Here is a 25,159-nt window from a genome sequence, read left to right as displayed (position 1 = left end):
TAAAATTAATATTTGTTTTTATTTATTGCATTTGCATAACTTTTCTCTTAAAAATCGCTTAATTTGGTTAAACTTACTTACAAATAGACATATTATTTATTTATTTGATTTAATTATATTTTTCACTTTTTGTAATTATTTTGGCAAATGACATCTCTGTGCTAAGTAAATCTCACTGTTTCGCTATGTAAAAAACCATACATAAAGTTACTGCACGGTGGCAAAGAGCAAGCAAGTGAGCGTTTCTTACTTCGTTGCTTTAGAAATATTTTGAAATACATTTCGATTAATAATCGCTCACTATTGCTTACTTTTTCGTTACTATTGCGACTTTATTAAACGCAGCAGGCGAATGTAGAATGCTGGTTTATTACTGTAAATACATATGTATGTATGTTTTTAAGTAGGCAAATTAGTTGTACAAACCTGCTGCTACACAATTATTGAAAAAAATGTTTGTGTAATTGTAACTAGTGCGTTGTGCACACGCTCAGTTTAGTGTTATTACACTTATACATATTTATTTATGTATATATATATATATATACTATATCAATATTTAACATAATGATTATGATTATTTAATGGAAGATTCAATTTTCTATAAAGACAATACATGCAAACGTTTAATTAATCAAACACGCTTCACTAAGAACCTATACAACTGATCTACTGTTCGAATAGCAGGCGTGTCACAACATAATTTGTTGTTTTTGTTCAGATACATACATGCGTATATATATTTTATACATTTATATAATAGCTGTCGCATTGTATTTAGCACTAAATCACTCATTCATTAAATATAATGTGTTTGCTGGTGAATCGTTAACAATTAAAAATAGCAACAATATCCAAATGAAAATTTTAAAATTACCAAAATTATTTTAAGCATTAAAAATGTAATTATAAACTATAATTTGAGGAGCGCAATTTAGAAAATTTAAACTAACGCGCAAATTTTTAATAAGTGTTATGTATATATTTTGCAACTTAAATGTGAAACAACATTGCTTAAACTAAACTAAGCGCTTACAGAGCAGTCACTCGCTGCTAAAGGGTTTTTCGTTATGACTTTCCGCTAAACTTTATGCAACTCTGTCTGCTTGCAACCTACAAATATATCAGGCTGCGCTCACATAAATTTTATTTTTGATATACAAACGGTTTTATTCACTTTTTTATATAAACTTATTTTAAAAAAAATATTAACTTATTCGCTTCAATGTAATGTATGTTTAATTTTAGTTTTTTTTGTTTCTTTTTTTGTTTCGTTATTTTCTATTTTTTCTTAATGTTTTTATTACATTTTGTTACCATAAAGATTCTTTACATACATACATATATAAAATTATATTATTTAATTAGCTATATACTATCGCAGTCCATATTTGACGTCTGTCATTTCTTTTTGATGCGCTGCACGATCCACTCGAGCCCCTGATAAAGCCTTATAAAAAGAAAGAGATGAAATATTGATTATTATTTTTTATGGTTTTATGTATATATATATGTATATACATACATTATTTTTAAATATAGAACAATAAGTACGAATCTAGTAAGTCAAAAAATACATTATAAGCTAACGGTTTTTGAAGTGAAGACACAGTGGTAAAATCGGGGACTGCAGAAATACTGCCCTGCAAGCCCCCTAACGAATAAATCGCCGATTAATTGGCCAACAGCGCTACCAGAGAAAGTTTATATGAGTTTCTTAAAACCGACTTGTCAATTCTAACTGAAACTCTTGTGTATGTGTGATCGTTCATCCATTTCTTACGCAAAGGCCTTATGAATTCCACGGTATATGTGTTAGTTTCTGCGCAAATTCTTTTAATGTATTAGAGTTTCGGTAACCGTGACTTGCTGGGTGTGCTATCTTTTAATATTTTTAAGTAGAGTTGCCAACTACTTAAAAATAATTCCTCAGATAAATAAATGAATACTATATGGACGTTAAAGATGTCAGAGGAGACAATGGAAAATATTTGTAAAGCAGCGGATACAATTTATTTGTAGAAATTTGTAAGACAATATAAAAATACATTAATATTATTAATTAAACATCACAGTTTTAGAAGAATTGTAATGAAAATATTTTTTGAGTAGGATTGCCAATTTTGCTATATTTCAATTTATATTATGCCTACTTTTTCATAAAATACGCGCTTTAAATCAATCAATGTTTACCTTAAACGCAGGGAAGCTTCAGTAATGGATGCCAAATAATGCATTAAAAAATAATTGAATTAACTTTTAAGTGAACATTTTTTTATTTGGTTATCCCGAAATTTTAATTAAAATAAATATTAAAATTTTCAATCTCAAATACAGGGTTGAAAAATTTAAAATTACTTTTTATGACAAATGCCAGATGTAAAATGAATTTAATCTCAATATTATAATTAAAAATTAAAAAATTAATTGTTTTTGAATTTACATGTTTTTGCGCTTGCGTACTTCGTATACTACCATTTTGAACTAGAACTCGCACAGAACCATCATTTTCAATACCCTGGAGCAGTGGTCGGCAAACACATTCAAACTATTTATATTTTATATATTTTTAATAATTCTGATTTTGGGATTAAAAATTATATTTTAAATTTGTAATTTGTAAAAAATTGGATTTTAAGTTTTTAAGTTAAATTTTTTTTAAAAAAAAATTCGCAACCCGGCTTTTATATATTTTTAATTGCTAAGGCTAGTGGACAATTTTAATAAAAGGCTAGGAAATAGCCAAGAAAAAACCCACCGTTAAATACATTACTAGCGTATACTTAGTTTTCTGGACGCAATGTATTGTATAAATATATATAAATATTTTTGGTGCACTAATAAAATATCATAATAAGGCACTGTACATCATACCAGTCTCAGTGGGATAACAAAAGCAGCAATTCTAAAATCTAACAGGTCGGATTATGATTATGAAAGCGCATGAAAAGAAAGATTTATTTGTTCTTTTCTTAGCACAAATCTATTAACAAATACGCATATTTTATTATGTTCGTCATGTGCGGTCATTATTAGTCGTTTTGGTTGTTGTAGCGGCAGATTTATTAGTACTAAAAGGATGATAGATACTCATATTAATTCCTATACACCGCTTAAAACCAAAACAAACCGAAAACGTCACGATTACGTAAATACGCAAAAAGCGTATAATTCGTGTAATACGTCAACACTTCTAAAAAGCTTAAGCAAACAATAAAAATCATAACAATAATAATTTTTGTTTATGTTCTTTATGTTATGTCATACCCCTCGCCAGTTAGCGCGCAACACGCCTGTATATGCCATTGATGTTTCTTAATCGAGGTTAAATCCAATTGACGTGAAATTTCCGCAGCTGACATAGCACCCTTGAGATCCTGCACAAAAGTGTATAAAAAGTAATTTAAATATAAATCATAAAATAGCTTATGTATATAAAGTAGTATGTATACAAACCTGTTTATTTGCATAAACTAATAGACTGGCTTTGCACAGGTCTTCATGCTGCAGCATGCGATACAGTTCCTCGCGCGTAACAGCCAAGCGTTCGCGATCCGTCGAATCGATGACCATAATAATAAACTGCCAAACAATAAAAGCGGATATGCCGATAAATTAGCTACTTTTTTGTGTTGAAATTTCATTTAGCTCATACCTCTGTGTTTGTATAGTAAGTGCTCCAGGCGGCGCGCAAACTCTGTTGTCCGCCCAAATCCCACACCAGGAAGTGTATATTCCGCCACACCACCTCCTCCACGTTGGAGCCGATTGTGGGGCTGGTGTGTACGACTTCATTCATAAGGAATTGATAGAGTATTGTGGTTTTGCCAGCATTATCTAAGCCAACCATTACTAATTTGTGCTCTGTGAACAAGAAGAAGAAAATTAAAATGAAAAAATTATTTTCAATAACAAACAGCAAATTGTTGCTAGGGAGCTTGATTATTATCAATATTACGTGCACAGCCTTTCATAAACACATTTTTCAACTACAATAATTATCATGTTTTGTTTTCGTCGAGATAAGGGAGTAATATTGTTGCTAATTGTGTAATGAATTTGTGTGGTGTGTGCTCGCTTCGAGAACGCCGTATTATCAATAATATATATAAGAGATATAAGATTTTACAAGTTTTTTTTTTGTGGAGAGTACTTACTATTATTTGCACAAGGATATAGTAAAAAATTTCTTACATTTATTTAGGCGACCTCGAAATATTACAAAATACCCAAAATATACTACTCAAGCTGTTATAAACATTGTAAATGGAGGCAGCACTTTCGGAGTATTTTTTAAACAATTCATAGGTATTAAAAATTATATTTCGATGATATATGCATATCGTAGAAACTCCACATATTACAAATTGCCTTTTTTTATAAACGCAGATATTTATTTTCGTAATTTTTCAATCAGCCTCATAATTGAGTCAACTAGCAAATTGTCGTCACTAATGATATATCATTGTACAATTAAAGAATTTCAAAAATAAGTTCATTTTTTTAAATTGATTTGCTAAATGTTAAATAATTCATTCAAGAAAATTTATCAAAAAAAGTATTATTTTCATTTGACCACAAATAGAACAATTAACTAATTGTCCATTTAGCATTTAATTGGCAGTAAATTTATTTGAAGTTTTTATTATTAGCCCGTATTGAGAGGTGAAAAAGTAACTACGATGGCTTAAAAATACCACCACTATTGTCGCTAAGCGTTTCCAATGGAAACTTGACCACTTTTGCCAAAACAAATTTTCAGAGAAAAATATAAGGTTTTGATATAGTGGTTCGCTTAAAACTATCGAAAAAGATTTCTTGCGATTATTTTCAAGACATCAATGTCTTAAAGTTTTAGTATAGCGAAGAAGCGTCATCCTTTAGCATCATATAATATAATACTGGTGCAATGAATTTTCTAGCAGTAGTTCGCAGACGAATTTTGTGATTCTCGTTCAAAGATCAATTAACACAACCTCAAAGATGTTTTAAGCAGATAGGTTTGAGAGGATACTGAACAAATATGCCTTACTTACTTACGGTACTTGAAAAGTTGTATGTTATAACTGTACAGGGGACGAATAATAGGTTTAAGCATGCAAACTCGAGTCTAAGAAGAAGTGAACACACTGATGAACGTACGTAATTTGGAGCAACCTAATTGATAAGGAGTTAATGGAGCATTAACATTGGCACCTTATTATTTCACCCGCATGTATTTTGACCCAGAATAAGGATTCTAATAAAAGCGGTTGACGCATTCAAAATATCTGTTTACATCTGTCTCAATCGGTCTAGACAAACTGCCACGAAAATTGGTTTTAACAAATAGAAAAATATATTTGTTGTCATAGAGAATATTTTCAACATCAATAAAATATTTATAATCATTTATCTAAGAATAGGAAAGAAATGCAACAGGCAATATCTCTATGAATAATAAAGTAACCTCCAAAAAAAGTTAATAGTAAAGTTATCGAGTTTAATTTCTGGAAGAGAGTATGGGGATACCTCATTAAAATGGTATAGCCGCAATCTTTAGTGCTACCAAGTTTTGTTTTGCATATTTTCGATCAGTTTTATTATTGTGACGTTGGTTTGAGCATCTGGTATAGTTTGTTAGATTCGCTAGAGAGTAACGTTTATAACAATTGGTGATGAATAATATTCCTAATGTAGGATTCCATTTTGTAGTCCGAAATGTTACCACATCAGTTCTTCAGAGCAAAAAGTAAAGTTTAAAGTTCTGAAAGACGTTTAGCAATTGCCTTTTGATTGACAAAACTTCGATGTCCGGGAGAGAAAAACATCGACAAGAAATCTACTCTTCCCTTTGAGCGCGAAATCGTTGAAAGCCTTCTAGAGCCCAGAAGCCTTTTATACTAGATGATCTAATGTGTTTTAATCGAGCAAATCGTAAGCACTACAGCACAAATTAAATCTTCTCAAGAAGAGCGTAGTAGTGCAGTCACAAGGTCACTAAGTGAAAAGCTATTGGTTTCAACCAAATAACTGTAATCTCTGAATAAAATACTCCCTAACCTTAAAAACGGAAATTGGAAAAAAACTATAGTATATAATTTAAAGTAAGTAAAAACTAAGTATTGTCAAAAAGATGCACAAATAAGTTGAAGTGCTTCGGATCCACAATACCACAGTTCGCCACAGTAGCGATAAAACATTCATTTAAGTGCACTCCCTTGAGATTCTAATGGACAAATGTGTAGTTCATCACAGTTCATACATACAAAAACACATTCATTTAAATGTAACACAAAAGCCAACAACCATGTGGGTAAAAGTGCGTTTTATTAAAACGGCACAAATGGGAATTGAAGTGTAGCGACATTGTAATAGGCAAATTGACAAAGAGAGAATGTGTCACTCATCAACGCCATGCGAAGACGTATGCAGCCAAAAAGTTTGTCAACTAGCACGTATGCATAGTTTCTGTTCAAAAAGTAACCAGATATCTGCAATGAAGCGAAAAGAGTGCAATTCTTCATTCGGCATAACGGGAATGTGAATAATTTGTGCTTTTAGAATGAGAAAATAAAAAATTGTAAACGCGTTTTTCTCTAAAGTCCATTTTTCAAAAAGAACGAGGATGGTACTCGGAGACATTCTCACGTATGCACTTATAATATAGGGTATGACTGTAGTTTCACACTAACTTTATCTAACAAATCGTACGTATATTTAGAAACAATTTACTACTAATTTTTGCAGTTAAAATTTAACCTTGTTTGTCATTTTGCGAAAAATTTATTTAAAGCTAAATATATAAGTATCTTACTAAGCAAATTTATGTAGATTAAAAGCCCGTCTTTTATTTTGTTTCAGATAGAAGGGCAATCACTAGAATCACTATCGACGTCGAGACTCCTTTTGAAAAGGTTGATTCCGAAGATTGTTGCATTAGCTGTCGTTTTGTATCAAAATGTCAATTTAATGAGATAAACTTGATTATTTTCTCTTACTCCCAGAATAAATTGTTAAAATTACGCTTTTTTTGGCGGTTCGAGATAGGTCTAACCAATTAAGTTATAACAAGGGTAAGTAATAAACGAAGTGGGGTAAAGCGAAGTAAACAAAATTCCGGGAACTTATTGCACATAGGCTACGCGCATACTAATGTGAATTTCAAAAGGTTGCATGGCGCTCACAATTGGCGCTTTGAATGAATTAACCTACGCACCAAGCACTATCAAGAGTAGCAGTAATCGTCGGTGCTGTCGGTTTTAACAATAAGCCTTACAGCAATTAAAGCTTGTGTTGCTACACATTTTTGTGGTTTCAACAGCTGCCTATTTATATTCAAGTGTAGCAATATAATTGTGCCAGAATGTGATCATCTATATGTATGTACATATGTACGGGAGTGTGTAGGCGTGCCAGCTTTTGTTGAGCGTGCTCGTATGCAACACAACGTTTGGTTTGGTGATTTGGTGGTTCATGGGTTAATGAATTCTTCTGCTATTATTTTTGTATTTAAAGTCGGTAGGCATTGTCAATTATTTCAATTATTTTAAACAAAATAACTATGGAAATTGCTATGATAGCATGTCAGTCGTTTACGATTAACTAAATGCAATACAGAAGAGTGCGTAGATACGTCACAAAAGTTGTGTAACCCTCTTCTACATTTCATATCAATTTGATAATGCCAATTTTTGTGAGTTATACCAGTTGTTCGTTCGATAAGCCATTTTGTATGTTTTGGTGAATCGAATGCAACATTGTAATGAAAACAGTTCACTGTAAGTTTGGCCTAAACTCATCCGTGTTAACTATTACCACAACTTATTGCACATACCATGTGTAGTGTGTGATGGCACGATCTATTGGGACATATTATGCGTTTAACATAAAATTAATATATAAATATGGTATATAGTCACAATAACATTATTTATATACATAACTATATGTCATCTGCACTTACATATATTTACATAGACACATTTTAGCTCACAAAATGTATTACTAATTTTGTAACTACTAAACTCAAATGGCAAAACAACACAAGTACATACTTACGTATATATCTGTATATCGAACATGTAAACGCAACTATGAAAAAAGTATGCAACCGTTGTTACTGTCAATGAACCGCATGAAGAAAAGCGATGATTGAAATGAGCAGCAAATGAAAAAATGTCAATAACTGTAGTGAGTTAGTTAAAGTGAGTAGTCTGTGTTCAAAATCAATGCCATTGTCATATAAGTATGTATGTATGTAGGTAAGGTAACCGAACATTACATGAACGTACAACTATCTGGCCTTGGATATTAATCATCTTTATTGCAGGAAAATTGAGCCGACTTTTATTTTAGTTTTTTAGAATTGTACAGTTAGGAGAAAGTATAGACGGTATATGGAGTCTAGGCGTAAATATGTAACGATTTCTTCCAAATTATAAAAAAATACTAAGCGATCAATATTTACGAGATTAAGTTTAGCAAAGGAATATACATAAATGAATATATTTTATAGATAGAGATTAGAGGACGATGTGTGTCGATTGCACCTGATTTTTGGAAAACAAAATTAAGTATACATATGTAGATACCATACCAACAACAACAACCACAAGCACCACCAACGCAATGAATTCAATACTACAAATACTCGTACATAGCGAACACACAAGCAAACGGGTAAGACAACATAACAGTAGCGAACTCACAACTGAAGATGAAAACAGTGAACATATGTACAAACAAACAACAACAGACAACGCACCTAACGCATAGGAATTTCACATAAATTATAACTTCGCAGACGATTGATTTGATAATAATATGCAAATCGGACATGCATACTTTTTTTATATGGACAATAAACAACCGATGCGATTCATAAATATAAGTCACTAGATAATATGATCACGTAGCAGTACATAGTATCAACAAATCACTACAGTATAAAAGGGACAACTTCGCTAACAACTCAAGTCAGTCATTCGGAAGTCAAAAGACTCTGCTCAGACTCTGTTCAGTATGACCACTCAGGACATCAATATGGACTGTTATTATGTATACATATCACTAACCATTTAACTTCTTTATATAACTTTATTTTGGCACATGACAGTCCATGACAGCAAACATCGTTACAAACACGAATTGCAAATCTTAATTCTAATAGAGTAAGATGATAGTCAATAATATAATTATATGTACATATAAACAGTATGAAATGAAATTTCCTTAAGATTATTACTGGAAAATAAAATAAACGCTAAACTCAAAATTACATTTATGGGAAATATGAATACATGTTTTTTTTAATTAGTCCGTTATATGGACGATGATAGATTTTATTTAAGAGAGTCACTTAATGCGGGGAAGTCATATCTTCGGTGGACCTTGTGTATATAAGATGATATTTTCGAACAATACGATTACTAAAGTATTAGGTATCAGAATTGAACGGCGTTCTAGCTGTCCAAGTTAGATTCTTATTAGCCTTTGTCCCAGAATCGACCTTTTAACCTAACCTAACTTGATGCTTACACGTATTTCATTTATTATCGATAAATATGAATATGTTCACAACATTTTATAGAATGTCTTCGCCAAAGTCTTTCATTTAACCCAAATCATCAATATAAAGAACAACCGAAGCTATAATACCCTTCACAGGTGCATTTTTTATAGCATACAAGGATATAAAAAAAACTTTCTTGATATTGATCGGTCAGTTTGAACGGCAGCTATATGCTATAGTGCTCCGGTTAGATCGGGACAATATGTTCGGAGATTATAGCGATGCCTTAAATAATAATCTATGCTATATTTTGTAAAGATACTTTGAGCTTGTTCGGTCAGTTTGTATGGCAACTATATGCTATATTTGTCCGATATAGACGGTCCGGACAAATGAGCAGCTTTTGATGAGAAAAGAATGCGTACTCAATTTCAGATCGATACCTCAAACACTAAGGGACTAGTTCGCGTATATATATACGGAGAGACGAACCAGGCTAAATCGACTCGACTCGTCACAATGTTCATTTATAGTATACAAATATGTATACTTTATAGTGTAGTTGTAAAAGTGAAATTTTGACTTTGAATCACAATAGTTCATCCTAACTAAAGATTACTAAACGCCTGTAATGTGAATAGTAATAAATTGCCACAAATTGAGACCTTACTTCAAAATGTGTAAAATAATGACTAGAGACTGCTGACTGAATTGCGATATTAATAAAGCCTGTTCATAATATAATAAAATTTAAGAAAGCATATTATTGATAAGGGTTGCCTTCTGTTTGCAAAATTTAATTAAAACAAAGTTATGTAGGGAAATACAATAATATGGGCCCACAATTGAAGATGTTAAAACAATTTTTAGACGTTTTTTTTAATTTGTAACCTTATTAACAATAAATAAAAATGTTTAAATAATCAGCTTATTGCTATTATTTTATACGTATGAAATTTAGCAAAACTAAGGAAGCATGCAGCAGAAAATAGTTTTAAGAAAGGTTGCCACCTTTATAAACATTGCAGTTCCTAACAAATAAAATATATTCTTGACACCATAATGCTTTGAAAAGTAAAGTATTTGAGAAATCTTTTATACACACAGAACAAATTTTGAATGTAACATATCGGGACTACAGGATATAGAGGGTATACAGAATTTCGATGAATTTTTTAATGCTTAAAACAGCACTGCAATTAAAATTACACTTCAATTAGCACAAACCAAGCATATTATGTGTAGAATATGATAACCGAAATAATTACTAAAACCTATTTTTAATATCTAAAACAAATTATTGTGAATTTTTTTAATGCTTATTCCTCTACTACAGGAATGCTAGAATACGTTTGCTTGAAAAAAACTCTCAGTGTATTTTCTAACATTAATAAACGGGTGCGAAATCTCTTTTATTATTATTTATCGGCGAAATCCCCTTTATTATGGAAAAATCTTTATCCACTGCGCATTATTACTTTTCAGAGCAAACATTTGTTCGAATTTTTCTTTACACAGTGAGTGAATAAATATTATATATTTAAGTAAGCAATTAACATCATTGTAATTATATTTTGATAATTTTATTGCAAATATTAAGCTTTCTAATATGGGCACCGATAGACATAAATATGTGAGTAAGTGCGCGTTTATTAGATTAAAAAACAGCTGTTAATGAAAAGATATAGAGAATAAATAATATGCTCGACTAAACAAATGTTCATATGTACATATGCATTTAGCTAAACAAGAAGCACAAACCATAAAAAAATAAAACTTGATAACAGACACAGAAAGGTGGCAACACAAATTAAATTGAAATTTCATTTTCTTATTTTGAAAAGCTCTATAAATTCCGTTCAATATAACTGCCTTAAACCTCACCTCGAATTAAACGCAGCATTTATTGTTATTTACTTATTTACTTGGCATTATTATTTGCGTATGAAAAGCTGTAAATATTTACCGAAAACATACAGGTACAAAGCGAAATGCTTTCGAAGCTAAAAAGCTTTTGACTGTAACAAAATATACTCCCGGGCTACGTGTGTGTACGAGTGTTTGGCGTTGCACAAAAGCGCGTTTCGTGTCCGTTATTTCCCCCTCAAGCATGAGTTCATACACTAAATTCCACTATTAGCACATAACATTCGAAACCTGTTTAAAACATAGCGCAAAAAGAAAAAAACACAAAGCAGATCGCTTTGTTCGTCTTTGAAATTATTAAATTTGGAGCGAATTGAGAGCAAAACGAAGGAAACCACTGAAATATTGTTTGAAAACGTTTGCTCATGGAAGCATTTTGTGATTTTATTGCAAAGTTATATTTTGCGACGCAATAATTATACAGCAAATTTTTAATTAAGCTAATTTTAGTAAAAAAAAAAAAGGTTGAGGCAATGCAACGTTTACCCAGAAACCGGATTATAGCACTTGTCACTCATCGCAAAATAGCAAAAAAAGTATAAAAAAAATTATAATTTTGTTGGCAAAAATACACATTGGCTAGTTACTGGTTTCGTCAAATGATGAACAAAAAAGTTAATTTAACAAATAAAAAACAATTTGAAATGTATATACAAGTAACGAAGCTTCAGGTTACAACATTTACATATTTATTTATAACTGAGTATTTAATATTTCAAAATATTATTTAGTCAAATTTATTATTTCTCGTTTATTTTTTCTGACACTTCATAAAATACAATGTAATTGAAAACATCTAAAAACATTGAAATTAAACAATTATAGACACGACCATTCCTTTCTAACGAAGCATCCTAAGGGTACCAAATGGACTATTTCAAAGTATTTAAATACGAGTTGTAATACTTAAAGATGCGTCAACTTTTGTATTGTTCAACCATTTGAGACGTATTTGGCTAAGATAATGACAAACACTTATTCAAAGAAGTGTTAAGGGGGTGCTTAGGTGCATGTTTATGGATGCTTCCCTGCTCATGACTGTGGGGATTTGAAGTACTTCGCAGAAAACCTGAACACCGTCAGAATGATAAAAAAAAAATTTAAAAAGAGTTACTGAAGTGAGCTGAAATGCTTTACAGTATAATCATGATTGAACAATGCAAGAAGATAATGATCCGAAACATTGGAGGAGACTCTGTACTCAATATTGTTACTTTAGATTGATTTACAATAGATTTCAATCCAACATACCTCGAGGTCGCTTCTGTGATATATGCGGAAAATTTAGATGTCAGGTTATAATAGGCAAAGCGAGAGATTGGAGTTTTGAAAAAACGGCAGCTATAACAAAACAATACGTTTTCTATAATTATAACATTTTTCCCAATAAGCGATACCTACACTTTAAGAAACGAAAACGTTATTTTTGAACGCACTGTATCTAAAATTGTATTATTTAACGACATAGAGATCACGCCGCTATAGTAGTTCCCTAAAACAGTTGACTTTATTAAAATTGGCTTTCTCTACTATTTCGTCGGTAACTGTATTTAAAAATACATACATGTATATTTTGCTGAACATTTCTGTGTAGCTTTTTGGAAATCATGAGGGTGATTCTGTACACGGCAAAATTTCCTTCTTTATGTTTATCGAGAGATTGAGACATAAGCAAAGAATTGATTTCACCGTTATTCGAAGTTATCTTTCAAATTCGAAATATTCGCCTGATGTGTATTTATATAATGAATTTAAAAAAAAAAATTAAGAAAAAAAAATTTACCGGTGCAAATTCAGGATAAGGTTGAAAATTTTTCAACATTATAAATTCACGATTTGATATTATATAACCATAATCACCTGTTTAACTGATTTCATAATTGTAAATCACCATAGTTTTTTATTAACACTTCTTAAATTCGTTGGTAATGACCAATAATCAGCATATTTATACCCTGAACAGTGTATATTAAGTTAGCCACGAAGTTTGTAAAACCAAGAAGGAAACTTCGGAGACCCTATAAAATATATACATAAATGATCAGCATGATGAGCTGAGTTGATTTAGCCATGTCCGTCTGTCCTTCCGCCTGTATATATACAAACTAGCCCCTCAGTTTTTAAGCTATCTGAATTTTTGCACCTGTCCTTTTCTCACTAAGAAGCTGCTCATTTGTCGGAACCACTATAGAATATAGCTACCATACAAACTGAACAATCGGAATCAAGTTCTTGAATGAAAAACTTATTCATGTGACAAGATATCTTTTCGAAATTTGGCATGTATTATTATTTAAAGCATTAATTCAATATCCGAAGAAATTGTATAGATCGGTTGACTATAGCATATAGCTGCCGTATTAACTGAACGATCGGAGTAAAGTGCTTGTATGGAAAACTTTTTCATTTGACGAGATATCTTCCCGAAATTTGGTATGGATAATTTTCTAAGACAAAAATGTAATATCCGAAGAAATTATTTAGATTGGATCACTATAGCATATATCTGTCATACAAACTAAACGATTGGAATCAAGTGCTTGTAAAGAGCCTTGTATTTGTGAAGGGTATTATAGCTTCGGTGCAACCGAAGTTAACGTTTTATCTTGTTTTCAGTTTTTTTTCGAAGTTTCGAAGAAGAGAGAATTTATTACATGGAGTAGAGTAGAGACACTCGGGTAAAATTGTGAAATATAGGGTTAATCAAGTCGTCATTCAGTGTCATTGCAATTTTAGTTTGGAACAGATAAGACATTTTCCCAGCATAATAAATAATATTTCGGATCGAACCAAGTCCACACTTAGGAACATTTATGTTTGCACTTATTATTTACACAAGATAAGAAATTTTAACAACTGTAAGCCATCAAGAAAGAAAAATTAATAATAAAATTTATACAAATTTATGAAATTCTTGGGTAATTCTCATGAGTATCTTAGAGGCTTAACAGCTTCAAAAGATAACAGCTGCGTAACAAAATAAAAAGTAACGGAAAATGCAACATGAAACCAATTTTGTCCTCGATCATGCTCAAGCATTTGTGAGGTAAATCACAACAAAAACTAAATACATAAAAGAAGTAATGTTTGACTTTGTATAGATATATATGTATCTTTGTATGTATGTATGTTTGTTTATATATTGTTACCTTTGTTGATATGTGTATGTACACACACACATAACATATGCACATACTTTCAAACAGAGCAGGTTGTTCACCTGACTCACACGGTTGCCAGTTAGTAGACGATAAAAAAACTAACAATAAAGCACAAAGTGCGACAGCTGTTGTGAAAAATTAACGGTATTAACATTGCAAAGTAATGCTTCAAAATGAAGTGGGAAAACAAAAATGAGATAAGACAAGTCCATGAAAATAAAATAAAAAATGTTTAAAGTCTGCAGAGCCAGCAATCAAAATGTCCGCGTTGAAAGAGGTTTAAAGGTTATCGCGGCTTGGAAAGTACAAACTTTGCAAACATCGACTTACATGCATACAGCAATATGCATACATACATATAATGTGTTTATATTAAGATTGCCACAAAAGTACTAAATATAAATGAACAAAATAAATTTATTTTTGTGCATACATATGTAAACTAAGCTTTACGAAGTGAAGAAAAGAGAAACGGTTTTAAGAATGATTTAAATTACAAAAGATGTTTTATGGAATTTTTTTACAAGCTATCGCTTTTCTTTTAATTTTGCATAGAATTTATGTCCACGCCTTTATAGCTTTTACACATAGTATATCAGTCGTGGCACATTTTAAGAGCAGAGTAACTTCATTCCAAACTTAGCTTTCAAGCTGATAATGATCAGAAACATAAAAGTACATATGCATCGTACTTCAAAAACAGTTAAGTAATTATTTGAAAAATGTAATGTATTTGACGTTCGTATATACTATAAATATATCAAATACAAGTTAACTTCGTCTGCACCGGGGCTATAATGCCCATGAGAAGTAAAAAAGTTTTTTGTACAAGAACTTGATTTTGATCGGTCGGTTTTTATGACAGCTACATGCTATAGTGGTTCGATCTGAACAATTTGTTCGGAGATTGTAGCGTTACCTTGGGCCTTTCCTTTGGGGAAAAAGGAAATTTGCAAACTTTTTGATCGATATCTCAAAGACTGAGGGATTAGTTCGCGTATATAAAGACAGACTGACGGATAGATGGACATGGATGAATCGGCACAGCTTGTCACGCTGATCATTTATAGATATTCGTATATACACTTTATATGATCTCCGAAATTTAGATCTACAAATTTAGTAGCAAACTTAATATACCCTGTTCAGGGTATAATGACAAATTTGCAGACAAATTGTTATACTCAGCACTCATTTGGTCTTTAAAAACAAAAACAATAACATGATTGTAGCAGACAAATATTTTAAATCGCGGAGGAAATAAAGACTTCCAAAAACTCCGTGTAAAACACCAGCAAAAGCACCAGCTGTAGAAACAGGTTTGAAAAACTAGGTATGGACGAGATTGCCAACAGTGGTGTACAGCTGTCATTCGAAAACAAGACCGGCATTGGTAAACCAATGTATTGTCTATACGTCGATCTGGACGGAAGCATAGCAAGGAAGATAAAAACGCGATGGAACGATCTACCGGGGGACAAAACTGCTAAAGTCAAATAAGCGATTGATCAGAAATACACATTTCGGTACGAGACATTAGAACAGGTATCGTTAGTGAGTCCAAACCAAACCAAACCAACCAAATTAATAAGTTAGTTAAATAAAACAGCGAACCTAGCAACTACTGTTTGAATTAATGGAAAGAAATTATAGCTCCAAAGTTGAAGAAAAAGTTGTAAATTTATTTTAATTGTAACAAAAGCATATTAAAATTTGAAAATAATATTGTTCATAAATGATTTAATATTATTTGTTATTAAAATTGTTGTTATAATTATTTTGCATTGATTTTATTTCATTCGAATTATTAGATTATATCACAATCTTTATTTTTAAAATTTTAACTATACTTGTATTATTAAATGATCGCCACTGTACATACATATTTAAATTTTATATTACTGTTCAAAAGCGTAATAAACGATGTACATCACATTTTAAATATAAATGTTTATGGAGCCAAATAATTTTTTTGTAAATTATGATTGCACAAAATCTTCCCACAAACAGATGACGCTCTTATATATTCTAACTAAGAAGCATTATTACAAAGTTCACAAGCGAAATTTTATAAAATTTATAAGAAATAAGAAAACCAAGCAACAAAATTTGAAAAACAAGTGATTTCGCACCACTTTATATATGTATAAAAGCATGAAATTGCGGTAAATGCCCTTTTGGCTTGCGTCGAATAAATGTGTCACATACGCCACAATAAATGCCGAGGAACCCGCACAAGGTCGATGAGTCAAGTTGAATTCAAACAAATGAGTTTCACAGCAAATTGAAGACATTGCGTATTTATCGCATCACACATTTGTATGTAGATATATTTAACACTAAGCAATTTCTTTCTTCGCTTTCAAGTATGAATAAAAATCGCAGACACGCAAAATAGTGGGGGCTGGTGAGGTGGGTGGATGGAGGACGAGCACAATTGTGTGACGCTGGCGCTTAGCAGTCAATTGCGAAGACACTGCACACAAAACACGAGTAGTCGTGCGCACATGCATACATACAGACATATGAACATACATATGTAAATGAAATAATTTATCATTTAAATTGAGTAGAATCGAGACGTGAAGGCCGACCGTAAATGTTATTGATTCAATAGCGCTTTCTTTCCTCAGATTGATATGCATGAGGAAGTGTTTATTTGTATAATTTGTCTTGCATTTTCCCATTACATATTTAAATTAAAGTGTAAAACTTTAGACACACACTGTTATCGGAAAAGTATAGCGAAACAAAGTGAAATCGTTTGTTATAATATTGGATACGGGCTTCGTCAAGCAATTTCTGCTGACAAATGGAAAAATCAGGAAAAGAAATATATAATTTCTGGTAAGATCTCTATTTTTCTGAGCGGCTTTCAATAAGGAATAGTCACCACCATATTTTTCCGAGTGTGATCTCACTATCAGCAAGCAGTCAGAAAACAAAAATTAACCTAACTTAAAATGAGTATAACCAAGTTTTATATCAAAATACCAAATTAAATTACATTAAATTTGCTACGTGCTTTTACCATTATGAGTACTACATAACTGGTGCGCAAATAAACAACAAACCACTAGAAAATTACTAAGTTGGAAAGAAAGAGCAAGTATAGGTATTTATACTCTCAAAAATTAATGGAACATAAAAAAATATATATCGCAATATCAAAAAAAAGAAGAAACCGATAGCAAAACTGCTTAAATTGGACTTCGATGTGCTTCAGCATGCGTCGGGGATCGGAATATGGTAACCGCTGATTCCGAGCTGTCCTAAAACTTTCAAGAAAATACTCGCTGTAAAGAAATTTAACAACGTTCAAGAACTAATCCGCGCGACTAAAGCTTGTTTGGCATCAAATATGCCATTTGAAACAGAAATGCCAACGGGAAGTTGAAAAATCGATATAATCCATAATAAAATCGAATTTTTGTTTAAGAAAATGTGTGTATTTTTTGTAACGTTATGGAATTTTCAGTCCATCCACTACATGTCAATAAATTTAAGTGTGCTAGGTTTCTAAGTCACTGAAGTATCGTCATATCGGGGGTTAGATAGTATTGGCCACATACTTAGTATTGCCATAAATTCTGTTACAAAGCTTACAATGCATACAGAGAGGGCACATTTGTAGAAAAAGTGCCGTTATTATATACTGAACAGGGTATATTAAGTTTACCGCGATGTTTATAACATACAAAAGGAAACATCGGATACCCTATATAATATTATATATATCTAAATGATCAGCGTGATGAGCTGAGTCGATTTAGCCATGTCCTTTCCTCTCCAAGAAGCTGCTTATTTGTCGGAACCCTCGATATCCGACCACTATAGCATATGGCTGCAATGCAAACTGAACGATCGGAATCATGTGCTTTTATAGAAAACTTTTTCATTTGACGAGATATCTTCATAATGCAATCTCCGAAGAAATTTCTTAGATCGGATAACTATAGCATAAAGCTTCCATGCAAGCTGAGCGATCAGAATAAATTTCTTGTAAGGAATATTTTGTATTTGTAAAGGGTATTATAGCTTCGCTGCAACCGAAGTTTACGTAGTTTCTTGTTTTTTATTATACTAGTTTGTATGCAGTGGCTACTCATATAGGTATACATATTAATCAATTCAGTATTTGCTTTCGCTAATTAACAATGAAACGGGGAGTTAAAGAAAATCGTATTGCGGTCATTGCTTTAATATGCAAGTGTGGAAAAAGCGTAATGATCAATATCAATCATTTCTCCCAAATGTCGCAGTTGATAACAGAAAGAGAAGTGGTCGTCCTCGCGTGGTTCGAACCAATTCAGCCAACTAAAACTGTTCGCAGAAATCCTCTTCGATAATAGAAAATTATGTCAAGAGAAATGAATATATCGACCAGATCAATGTCAAGACATATTCGAGATAATCTCCACACGAAAGCCTACCGTCGTTCAACTGGCGTTTAAAGCAAATTGGGCTCAACAGATACAAGTGGCTTCTTCAGTGGCACGAGGCACGTCTTTTTCACGTATAAAAAGATTATCACAGTTGAAGAACTTTTTAATCAGCAGAATGACAAAATTTACTCAAGAACTTCTAAAAATGCAAAAAATTATATTCCAAAGGTTCAACATGGTCACCATCCGGCTGCTTTGTTGATTAAGTGAGAAGTGTCCCGTAAAGGCGTCTTCACTTCTATGAAAAAGTGGTTAAAACTCGGGCAAAAGAGCGCCAACAAGATGTTTTGCAAGGCGTGGTGAAACAGTTAAGTAATTAAGCGTCGTCAATAGCTTTTTTCATACAAGGACTAGATTTTGAGCATTCAGTTTGATTGGCAGCTATATGATATAGTCGTCCGATATCAGCGGTTCGACAAATGTGCAGCTCTTTGGGGAAATAAGGGCATTAGTCGCGTATATGCAGACAGACGGACATGACTAAAAAAAACTCAGCTCGTCACGCTCATCAATTATATATATATATTTTATGGGGTCTCCTTCTGGGTGTTACAAACTTCGTGGCAAATTAAATATACCTTGTACAGAGTAGAAAAAAAAACAAAAAATCTAATTTTTTCTTACCGTTATGTTTAAAAAGCTTTATTACGCTACGCCTTATTAATTTAGGCAATGACAACTCTATTTATATTAAATCGCTTGACAATAAAACAAAATTAGTGACTGACTGTGTGACGTACAGATATAAACAAAAATTAAAATGTTAACCTTGCGAGTGGCACGCGCACCCACACCCACACACTATCGGCTGCCGGGAGAAAAAACAATGCACTCGTACAATAAAACAAAATTCACGAACCTCATGAAGGTCAACAACATCACAGCAAATTGCCAATGAACTAAGCTAACAAAAAATCAAGGACTTGCTTGTTGTCGGTAGTTGTCCTGTTTGCGATTGGGAAACAACAGCAAAAAGTGGATAGGAGAGAGTGTATATTGTAGAGTAATGGGAAATGAAGTCAAGAGCTTTTTGCTGTGCACTGTTCCCACAGTTCATGGCTAAGGCTAAGAAACAGACTGTTTGCAGTTAAACATTAGTGTCGCTCGTCAATTATCCAAACAAACAAACAACAATAAAAAATAAAAAATGACAAATGGGAAAGGCACGATCTTCGAAAAGAAAACTATTTTAAGCAAATATGTACAATGTACATACATACTTTCGCATGTAGTTGTTTGAAGCAAAATAACTGTTTGGATGTCTATTTTGTGTGTTGTGTGCATACGAAAATACGAAATGGAGCGGACAAGCAGAAGGCGACCACTAGGCCATTTTGCGGGCATATGCTAATCAGAGTGCAAATTGTTCATAATTTAGAGCAGTGCCTCAACGATCTCAAAACTGGGTTTAATTTGATTTGATTGTCATAGTCTTGCAGGCGTACAAATGAATGAAAGCCACATCTGCTCCGCAGTGTAGTACGTAAATTCATGACAGTTAAATAAAAGAGAAATCATTTCATATTGAAATAAATATTCCGCATTTATATTATCGTATTTTAATTTGGTGAAAAATAATATTGACTGTAATGGTTTAACATTTAGAGCTTCGAAAGTGATCTCTGTTTAATTTAAGGGGGTATTCTAGTCTAGAAATAAAAAAAATCGTTGTTTCTTTTTTTGTTTATATTTTCAAGAATATTTTAAAACTCCAATATTTTTCAGGTATCGATATTATATCGAAAATATAGATATACGCGAAACTTTAAACACTTACAAGAATGTCTTTTTTTAAAACGATACCCAAGACTTCTCAAATTTTACTGGATTTACCTGAAATTTTTACAGTCATCTTCATAGACATGTCTATGCCTGGAACTAACCATATCCCCAAATTTCAATTTTTACCAAAATTGTTTTTTCGGGCAGTCGCCATTTCGTGAAATTTTTTTCCAACTTTCCCCTAGTTCCAGATATAGCGACACTATTCTAGATATTTTTTATTTTTTTTTTGTTTCAGATTGCTGGGAGGGTTGAAATCGTGGGTATTTTTAAGACCCCCACTTCATCAGCTGCTAATTTTTGAAATTTTTTACTTTTTTTTAAATTTTTTGATTTTTTCCTGTAGTCTTGTAATGTTGATAAACAACGAACTAAAAAATGGTTAGTAAAAATCTGAATTGCCTTTTTTTACGGCACTTCAAAAGTTACCTGAAATGCATGCCTTTAGACTAGACCTTAAGGGGCATTAACCACTTGTGAATTTCCAAAAATTTTATTTTTTTTGCGTATACATATACATTTACATGCATCGAATGTATATTTAAAAATTTGAAGTTGATCTGCCAATAGAGATAAGAGCGTATTTTAAAGAATTTTTTAACTAAATGTAATCGGTTCCCTAAACTTTTTCTCGAAACGAAAACGGCTTGAGTTTTCACACGACTTTTTATATATATTTGCAGGTATGAATCGAGGGAAAAAGATTTTTATAACAATTTCCAAAAGTTAAATTTTTTCACGAAAAGCTAATTTTTTTTTTTTTTAAAGCCGCCATTTCGTCAAAAATCTTAACATTGACTAGTTTTTCGACCAGTACCTTTATTCATCGATAGTAATATCTTGTTTTTTTTTGTTTTTGGATGTAAGATAATTTGAAGCAGAAAAATTTTCCTCACCGCCAGACACCTTCGGAGGACCTCCGAAACTCCTGGTAATCGGCTATGGAATTAAGGGAATTCAACATTTTTCAAAATGAATCACCGACTATTAAAGTACATTAAATTCTATAAATATACATTATTGTTAATTAAATGTATTATTGTAAAAAAAAAACATTACTTTAAAAAAAAAATTAACGAAAAAACTCTCAACTCAATATAAATGGAAGTCATTTATAACAGCATGCCAACGTTTGTTCTTTGAGGATAAGAATTTAGGATAATATTATAATATGTCGACTGTCAGTTTTTCGGAATAGAATAGTCATACAGAGCTTATGCCCATTTTGCAAAATATTTGAGCCTTGAGCACAGAAATAAAAAAAAAAGTAATTTTTTTTTGTTATAATTTCATCACCCCATATAAAGCTTCTCCCTCAACAAATTCTAGGTTATGGGTTGATTGTGTTTGCAGTTTTTTGCAGTCTTAATCCAAGTAAAATAACTATGTATATAGTCACATAATATTCGTGGGCAGCCGTACTGGTTTTGGAATTGCGTGAGTACATCATTAACATGCCTGTTGCTTTCCAAACAAATTCAGCACAACGTTATAGGCACAGCAATTCAAGCAAATTTTCATTTTTGTGGCAGCACACAATATACCAGCACCAACAAATTATTTTGATTTCGAAATGTTAAAATTATTACATTACACATTTTCGTCATACTACCTCTCGTTGCGCATGTCAAGGTGTTAGTAAGTTTTTCTAATTGTTTACATTTGTGGCTGAAGAAAAACTGGGGCAGAAAATTAGCGTTGTGTTCCATTCATTGCGAGGAATTGTCCCGCATACCACTATATCATGGCACTTCACATGCAAACTATGTTACACTATAAAGCAAATGAGAGGAACCAATTAAATAATTGAAGTGCATATTTGTGTAACGTGTGCGGAGACTTAAAATATTTAAAAACCAATAAATTAACAGCAACAGTGTGTTGTCTTAAAAAAGAGTACAAAGAACGTCAGACCGCACTTTTATTTCTTCAATTTATTATTAATAATAATTATCTACAATTTAAAATTACTCGCTAATGTTTTAGTACCGAGAAAGGGGAAGGAATTTGAGTGTTTTTGGGCTTTTTTTTAAATGAAAAATCTTACTCAACAAAAAAATTTAATTATAAAAATGAAAAAGTAGCTACACACGTACATATGTACATATATACGTATTTACGTAAATATATCTTATTTTTTGTTTAATCTAGTCAGATAAACAAACAATATATTTTATTTTATATACATATGTACATACATAATATTATCTAAAACGAGAAAAAAATTGATTTTGAAACTTGCCGATAAGATTAGAAAAGTTATAAAGAATAGAGCAGCTGGCATATGCTTTGGTGCAGTTGTATGAAATGCATTTAAATTATTCTTATTATATTGTTCCTTTAAAACTACAGTTATTTTTGTACACAAAATAACCACCTGCAAGTCATAAAAACCGCTTTTTTTTTGTTTGAACAGGTATTTTATTTAATGAATAAGCAAAATAATATCCATTTCTGATCAATTTTGGAACACCTCGACCCCATAGTCAATCTCCAAGAAGACCTCCGAAAAAAGGAAGATTATTCTGCCTAAAATTATCTTAAATCCAATAACGTTATTATAACAATAGATGAATACAGGTATTGATCACTAATCACAATTTTGATTTTTGACAAAATGGCGGCTTCTTAATAAAAAAAAATTAGTGTTTTGAGAAAAAATTTACAATTCAGAGTGGCTTAAAAAATCAGCTGTCAAATGTTACCATAGATCAAATCACTTAAAAAACACGCTTAAAAAATCTCATAACTTTCGTTTTCTCTTTGCCAAAATCAAGAAAAAAATAATCGTAGATGTAAACAAAAGACCTGTTTAAATAAGAAAGCAAAAGAAACTATAAAACTAGCTGAAGAGATTCAGTAAAGCTTATAATAGAACGAAAAGTAAGAAATATATAAACATGATCCGAATGTCTGATTCAGCTTGAGCTGATTATTATTCCGCAAAAGTTTAAGCATCAGCTCCTCGGTAAGGTCGATTTTGTATTAAATTGAATTTGACACAAATTTCATACACTATTTATCTTTAAATTTATATACAATTTTCAAATTAAAATTTACTGTATTATATATAATATTTATTTTACATACATACGTATGTATGTACATATGTGTAAGTTTACTTTATAATATTAATACCAACCTTCATTGCCAAACATGCTCCATAATTTTGAAATTAAAAGACCCATTTTGTTGTCAGCTTTGCGATATCTTTTTTTTAGAACTAAATATATTAACTGTAGTTTCTATACAGTATCTCCACTTCACTTTTACACTATTTTGAGGATGTAAAAACAAATATTTACCCGTATTCAGTAGAAATATTGATTACAAAATATATACAAAAAATACATTTATCACAAAAAAAAAGTTACAACAATAGTAACACCGTAACGACAAGTTTTTGGCCGATCGATTGTAGCGGCAGTGGTATGGTACCGGTGGCGCGTAGACCAACTGTTGGCGATGGTGCGATCGTTCGCAATTCCGTTCACTTTCCGCTCAATATAATGACGTAAATTGAGCTAAATTGCGACCTGCTCTCACAAACAACAATCGACTTCCAAATAACAAAATAGCTACGTTTAGCACTGAGGATTATAAAATGGCAGTAACAATAAATTAAAGTCAAGAAAGAAATGAGTAGAAGAAATATGCTGCTATTCGTCGTCACTGTTATGTCTAGGAAAGCGTAGTAATTTTAGCAATGGACACACCATACTTAAAGGCCCGTGTTTTATGTGGAGCGCTCAATGTTACTCAGTTCCATTTGTTACGCAGTCAAAGTCGAGCTTTGTTTTATATTACGTTTTTTAAACAGGTAAAAACTTTCACTGTTAATCACAATCCTCTTGGTAATCGAACCACTGCGTTTTATGGTTTGTGGAAACAAATCAAAAAAATATCCGCTTATATATTTTTTATATGGTACCGCAGATGAACTGGAGAGGAGACAATGTTACTCAGTTACTATTGATATACTGCAAAATCGATTATCATTACTTTTATTTAAATAAAAAAATCTTTAGGTTAATAGCAACAATGTCTCACTTTTTTATTTGAAAATCTATCGACACCAATTTTCCATTTTTCGTTTTCTTTAACACTATTCACACAAATACAAATTTTTATAATTTATTACGTCTTAACATTTTCGAAAGGCTCCAATATGTCAAGAAAATAAATTTATATAGTGAAAATAAAGCTTAATTAAATTAATACACAATATTCTCACACGCATTAAAAATCTATCAAATATCACGAATGACTGAAAGAAGACCAAACTTCATCAAAGCAATTTGACAACAGCCACCGAATGACAGTGGAACGCGACAGCAAGAAACGCGGTGTTG

The 25,159-nt window shown here is 31.7% G+C and overlaps 1 protein-coding gene across 5 annotated transcripts; it reads right to left on the bottom strand.

Annotated features, from left to right (window-relative positions):
* Arl5 (ADP-ribosylation factor-like 5) lies at positions 1-25,097 on the bottom strand. Of its 5 annotated transcripts, none has more exons than XM_014248270.3 (6): positions 24,949-25,097; positions 23,950-24,081; positions 3,656-3,864; positions 3,457-3,582; positions 3,268-3,377; positions 1-1,450 (listed from the first exon to the last, which is right to left on the bottom strand). In XM_014248270.3, the coding sequence occupies exons 2-6, from the start codon at positions 23,993-23,995 to the stop codon at positions 1,402-1,404; spliced, it is 540 nt and encodes a 179-aa protein (XP_014103745.1). In that variant the 5' UTR covers positions 23,996-24,081; positions 24,949-25,097; the 3' UTR covers positions 1-1,401. The 5 variants fall into 5 exon arrangements, with proteins under 5 accessions (XP_014103745.1, XP_069966370.1, XP_014103746.1 ...); XM_070110269.1 differs by having other exon boundaries at positions 25,042-25,060; XM_014248271.3 differs by having other exon boundaries at positions 24,858-25,009.
* Positions 25,098-25,159: the final 62 nt, after the last annotated feature.

This window comes from Bactrocera oleae, chromosome 5 (genome assembly GCF_042242935.1).
Source record: "Bactrocera oleae isolate idBacOlea1 chromosome 5, idBacOlea1, whole genome shotgun sequence".
NCBI lineage: Eukaryota > Metazoa > Arthropoda > Insecta > Diptera > Tephritidae > Bactrocera > Bactrocera oleae.
Note: the sequence above shows the minus strand (reverse complement) of the source record. Positions and strands in the feature narration are given on the sequence as shown.